Source organism: Meleagris gallopavo, chromosome 10, assembly GCF_000146605.3.
Source record: "Meleagris gallopavo isolate NT-WF06-2002-E0010 breed Aviagen turkey brand Nicholas breeding stock chromosome 10, Turkey_5.1, whole genome shotgun sequence".
Lineage (NCBI taxonomy): Eukaryota > Metazoa > Chordata > Aves > Galliformes > Phasianidae > Meleagris > Meleagris gallopavo.
Genome location: NC_015020.2, coordinates 25,498,521 through 25,504,470, shown reverse-complemented (window position 1 = coordinate 25,504,470; position 5,950 = coordinate 25,498,521). Strand labels below are relative to the sequence as shown.

Here is a 5,950-nt window from a genome sequence, read left to right as displayed (position 1 = left end):
TAAAAAAAAAGAAAAGAAAAAAAAGAGGAAGAAATGTCAATTTTTTTGAGGATATCAGCATAATCCTGAAATGCCAAGACCTGGATTTGTCCAATTCCCATTCTATGGGAAACAAAGTCCCTTGGAGAGAGCTGGGCTGGAGCTCAGCGCTGCAGACAGAATTGCCCTTCTCTGCCTCAGTTTCCCCCTTCAGTAAAATGGCTCCAAAAGAATTTGCTCTGCCACATCCCTGTGCTGCTGACAGCATAAACGGGAGGGATGGCAACACATCCAAAGTGCTGCAGTGGGAACTTGTAGCTTCTTGTCTCTGCTTTGCATGCTTCCACTGCGAGAATCACAAAAGGACGAAGCAGTGGCGAATTATTTGCTGAAACTTCTGATCTTGTCCCTGCAGTAAACCCATTGCCATAGCTGTTCCTCATCCCCCCCAGGCCTGGCTGAGTGACGTGCAGCCAAGCAGGTGCCACTGGGCCCTTTGGCCACAGTTGTGCATACCTCCCTAATAGCTACCATAGGCTCAGCAGATGCCTGGGAGCGGAGAAGAGCTTTGAGATAAGCAAAGGAATGAGTTCCTGCCCTCATGGCCAAGGGCAGAAGAAGAACCCTGCCTTAAGTTTCTTCTTTCTTTGAAAATCAGCCCTGCTGTCCGTGGGGCTGAGCTGAGCAGAGAAGATGGGAAGAAGTCCCCAAGTGTGGAGGGGCTGAGAGTGATGAGGATGCAGGGTGGGCAGCAATAGGTGGCAGATGTCACAGGTGCTGCACTTTCTAAAGACAGCCCTGGGACTGGGTGTTGGTGAAGCTTTCTGCTGAAGACAGGCTCTTTTTTTTTTTCTTGGTGGGGTTGTACTAAGGAATAAGCAGCCAAGAGCACAAGACCTACGTACTTCTTTGGAATGGATAACATGCAAATAAGTTGCTGGGAAACCAAAGGTCACTCTCATTATTTCTTCCTAAGCCAGCTCATCCCTTTTGGTTTGTAACAGCAGCGCTTTTAAAGGGACATGCTATGGGCAGGTCCTACCCAGGTGCGTGGAGAGAGTCCTGCCCTTGGAGAGCCCTTTCCCTGCATGAGCAAAGCTGGTGGGGCTGAGGCTGAGCCCACCTTGTGCTGCATGGGAGATTGAGGCATGGGGAGATGAGTGTGCAAAGGAACTCGGGGGAAAGCTGGGGGCTGGGCTCGTGCACCTCCAACACATTTCCAGGATAAATGACACTGCTTGAGGTCTGGGGAAAGCGGGGGAATGAAGAGCAGGATGACAGCACTGCTGCCGTGTGTTTCTATCTCTTGTGGTGTCAGAAAAACTTCAGGATCAGCCCTGAAGGCTCAATAAAAACCAACGCTCTGTTTACGACGTTTAATAGTCTCTATCTAGCAACGTCTCTGACAGAGGAGGCAGCAATCAGCAGTGAGGCCAGTTTAATAAAGGATGTTTCTAAGCCACAAATGTGTTTTCCCAGCCTGTTAATGACACTTGGTGCAAAGGACGGCAGCATTCCTCTCCTGCACCTGGCACTCCGTTTCCCTGCTGAACTGTGCTGTGTGCGGGGTCCGTGCTCCCCGGGTGCTCCTCAGGACTCCAGCACTGGGATGGGGCACGGGGGTGGGAAGGGGTTCCTAGGGGAGCCCCAACCCCTGCACTGTGGGACAGCAGTGCTGCCGGGGAGCTCTCAGAGCTGAGATTTCAGCTCTCTGCTCGGCCGCATTCCCCAAAGACCACAGCAGGGATTTACTGATGAGGGCGTTAGTTCTTCCTCCCGCACCCGTACAATCGCTGTCCGTGTATCTCGGCTCCCGTCCAAGCCCTATGGGAACAGCCAGGTTCAAGTCACCTTGCCCCAAATTCCCCTTAATCCCTCTCTCTGGGGCGGAAGAAAGAGACACCTCCTCCACACCCCTCCTCCCCTTCCCGGAGTCGGATTTGAATACCCAGGTGTGAGCATCAGCCACCCTCGTTAACGAGTTTGATAATTTACCCGGCTCTTTCCTGCCGGAGGGATCTGAACGCGGCGCGGCTCTTCCCGGCCCCGCATCGCCACCCGCAGCCCTTCCGTCCCGCACCGTAACCCCGCACCATGCCGGCCCTGCGGCTCCTCGCCCTCGGGCTCCTCCTGGCTCTGGAGCCTGCCAGCTGCCAGGAAGGTAAGAGCTCCGTTCCTGGAGAAACTGAGGCACGAGGGGTAGGGGTGGCTTTTGGGACAGGAGAATTGCTTGGGAACGGGAAAATCGCCTCAGCTCCCCCTGCAGCTCTGCCTTCCTATGCGAGCTCAGTGGTAGATCTGGCTGCAGATGGAACAGTCTTTACCTGTTTAGCTTGATGCCAGGTTACACCTCCATGCGGCAGCTCCAGCTGATCCCCAGCACTTAGAGATGGGCGATGTGTTTTCTTACAAATTGCTTTCTTATTTCCCCCTGGAAGGCACTGCTCTGCTTCTTGCTCTCAAAGTGGCAGGATTTGTTAATCTGTAGTTCTGATCCCTGTGGAGGTGGTAGGGCCAAATATTTTCCTCTGCAAATCACGCTTTCATTCCCTTCCTGGAGACTTAATAGAGAAACTTCCTATTGCTCTGACATTATTTTTACAAAACTCGGGACTTGTCTGACACTACAAATAATCAGGAGTAATTAAAACAAATCAGATCCTGCCAAAGAGCTGGAAAATTCCCTCCCCCTTTCTCCTCCTGATGCTCCGGCCTTGACCGCTCTTCCTCTATTTGTTTACCAACTCGTGAAAGACTGAGTAGTGTGGGGTCTCCACTGTCAGCAGGATTGGATGTTTTGCTGCTGCCTTGAAAGAAAAAAAAAAAAAAAAGCCTTTAGTGAAGTTTCAGAGCTGGCACAGTTTCCTTGGCCATAGCAAAGCACTGGCACAGCTGCCCAGGGAGGTGGTGGGGTCACCATCCCTGGAGGTGTTAGGAACCATGGGGATGTGGCACTGAGGGATGTGGTCAGTGGGCATGGTGGGGTGAGGTTGGTGATCTTAGAGGTCTTTTCCAATGTCTATGATTGTAGGAAAGCTCAGGGGACGGTTGATGCCTTCTAAGGACTCAGGGAAGGTGGCCCAGAAGTCCTGGATGTGCCTTCAGACCAGCCTTGGAGCATGGAAACAGAGTTGCAGCACATGAAAGGGCTTATTTTGGCACTGGTGTTTTCCCTGGTCTTGTTTGTAGCTGCAGATGGACGGGTGTGTGTCTGCCAGGGAGTGCAGAGTCTGCATCCCACGCTGGTTGGTTGGCTGAGGAGTTCCTGTGTGACGGAAAAAAAACATCATTACTATGGGCAGAAAGGAGATGAGGTGGCAGGGATGCTCTAGGAGAGATGTCTCCATTAAAACCTTTTCTGGGAAGGGGTCTCATCCCCAGGGTCATGCATCTTGCTGAGCACTTTGCCTCTGCTCTGGTTTTCTGCTCATATTTGTGCACTGTGTTCTCGTACCCCCTGGCACAAGGCTGTGAGGCTGCTCGAAGCCAGAACTGCCCCATTCTTGTGTGCTGCTCATCCCTTTAGCTCTGGGTGCTCTGAAATTGCATGGGAACAACGGTCTGAGGGAAGCTTTGCTTGCAAAACCTGTATGTCCTGAGCAAAGCTGGTTGGAGAAGGTCTCCTACTGTTTATCTTCTCACCTTCCTTCTTGGAAGACCAAGAGAAGAGAACTTGGAGGTTTTGGTCACTGCTGAATGCCATAGATTAGTTGAAGTGGGAAGGGCTCTCTGGAGGTAGCCTGCTCAGCCTCAGCAGAAACACCTATGACAGGGTGCCTAGGCCCTGCTCCAGGCAGCTTTTGAAGATCTCCAAGGAGGAACATGCTCTGGCGCCCCATCACCTGCACAGCACAGAAGTGCTTCCTGCTGTTTTGACAGCAATCCATTCCCAAGCTGACCCTGAACTCCCTCAGCCCCATCACAAGCCTCATTGCAGACTGGAAACCATGGCCCCAGCAGGAAATAAAACACAAATAATAAATAAATCTAGCAGAGATAACAGCCAAGGACTGAGCAAGGGAGGAAATGAAGCTGTCAGGCCCCCAGGGCAGGGGGAACATTTGTCTTTGGGGCTGCACTGCAGGGCAGGAGCATCTGCTGCCCATTGGGTAGTGCAGGTGGTGACCAATCCTTGCTTCCTCTGCCTGCTGCCATCCGTGTGGCACCGCTCAGCGCTGATCTGAGGGGCTGCAGTTGTGGCATGTGGATACAAGAGGGAATTTCCGCCTGGATTCCTCCTGGCTGAGTGTCGATCCGAAGGCTTTGCTGTGAGCACATCTGCACAGGCAGCGTGCTTGTGGGGGACTGGTTTGCAAACACAGGTTGCACAGTCTACCTTTATTGCCTCTGGGAAAGGTTATTTGCAGTTGAGAGCAGAAATTTGTCTGGACAGTGTGTTCAGCCATGTAAGTCTCTGGAGCTGGGCTGAAGTGGTCCCACTGGTGTCTAGTGGCAGTGGTTGTGACGTGGCTCTGCAGAACTCAGCTCACTTCTGCGTGTTGCTGACACTGTGCTGGAGAATCTCACCCAAGTGGGCAAAGCACACAAATGCATTTCTAATCCCTCTTCTCCTTTTTTTTTTTTCCCTGCAGCCAGGGGCAAACTTCAGCCTTGGTCACAAGGTGTCATTGCTGTGGTGGTGTTTCTGGTGCTGGTGGCAATCTGCTTCGTGGTCAACAGGTTCTGGTGCAAGAAGCAGCAGTGAGTGCTGGGGCCCTGGGGGTGCTTGGGGCTGTCTTGTCTGTCTGTTGCTGAATAAGGTGGCCAAACACTCGCAGCATGGTGATGTGGACTCAACCCATGGGAGATGCAGTGTGGGGCCACTGCTCAGCTTGGCTGACCCTTGCCTGCCTGCTGGGCTGCAGAACTTGGTCTAGAAGCCCAGTGTTGATGAGGACAAGTGCTGGAGGTGCTTTCCCATGGGCCGAGATGTGCACACATGCACACAAACACTGTGCTGTGCCAGGGGAGGCACGGCCCTGCCTATCTTTCCCTGTCACTCCTAACTGTGGGTGATCATTTTGCAACGGCGTACACAGAAGGCAACTGGAAAAACCAGTTAGCAGGACAAAACAACCCTTTGTGTGTGTGTGTGTGTGTGTGTGTGTGTGTGTGTGTGTGGATGGATGAGCAGGAGCACCCTGCTGAGATGCCATCAGATCTTGCCAGGGTCACGCGTTGCTGAGAGTCCCATATTGTCCCCATGGTGTCACAGCTGTCCCCTTCTCTCTGCTGCTCTCCCGTTACCCCTGCATAGCCCTCACTGCTGGGATCTTTCCTCTCCCCTTCCAGGGATAACGTTGAGACAGTGGTGAGCATCGGGGCCAAGGAAGAGGCTGTTGTGCCCAATGGACGTGAAGGGACATACGTGACCTCTGCAGTGGACTTCAGGTGAAGGACCCCTCCCTATGACCCTCAGGCTCAGCAGAGTCATGTCCTGTTCTGTCCTCTGGCAGGTGTTGGGGCACGATGACAGCTTGTGCTTCTCCCTCTGACAGGTCCAAGGAGAACAAGCACGCCTATGAAAACACTTTGGATCCAGAGGAGAAGGTGATCACCACTGCCATGTAGCACCAGCTGGTGGTGGGACCCTCTGCACTGACATCTCCATGCATGGCAGCTCCTCTGTCCCAGACTTCTGTCCCTTTGTTAGACCCTAGGAGAAGTCTGGGGCTGTCACTTCCCCAGCCCTGTGACCACCTCCCCCACCTTCTCAGCCCAGCTGATGTCCCCCACCCCCTGGACCAGGGGATGCTGATCCACTCCAGATGCTGCTGCATGCATGGGACCCCATGTTCCCTCCCCAAATCCTTTCCCCTCTGGGAAACTGTCAATGGAAAACCCACTCTCATGTCAACATCTCATCCTCCTTTTTACGAACAAAGGCTCCATGCCATGCATTTCAAACTCAGAACAAATCGCCTCCCCTGTACATATCTTCTCAGCCAGCAATAAAGGGAATTGCTGTCCA

General features: G+C 53.0%; 1 protein-coding gene across 1 annotated transcript; it reads left to right on the top strand.

The window, feature by feature from the left end:
• Window positions 1-1,922: 1,922 nt before the first annotated feature.
• PDZK1IP1 (PDZK1 interacting protein 1) lies at window positions 1,923-5,950 on the top strand. Its single transcript, XM_010716147.3, has 4 exons — window positions 1,923-2,140; window positions 4,572-4,680; window positions 5,272-5,370; window positions 5,478-5,950. Exons 1-4 carry the CDS (start codon window positions 2,074-2,076, stop codon window positions 5,548-5,550), a joined length of 348 nt encoding a protein of 115 aa, XP_010714449.1. The 5' UTR covers window positions 1,923-2,073; the 3' UTR covers window positions 5,551-5,950.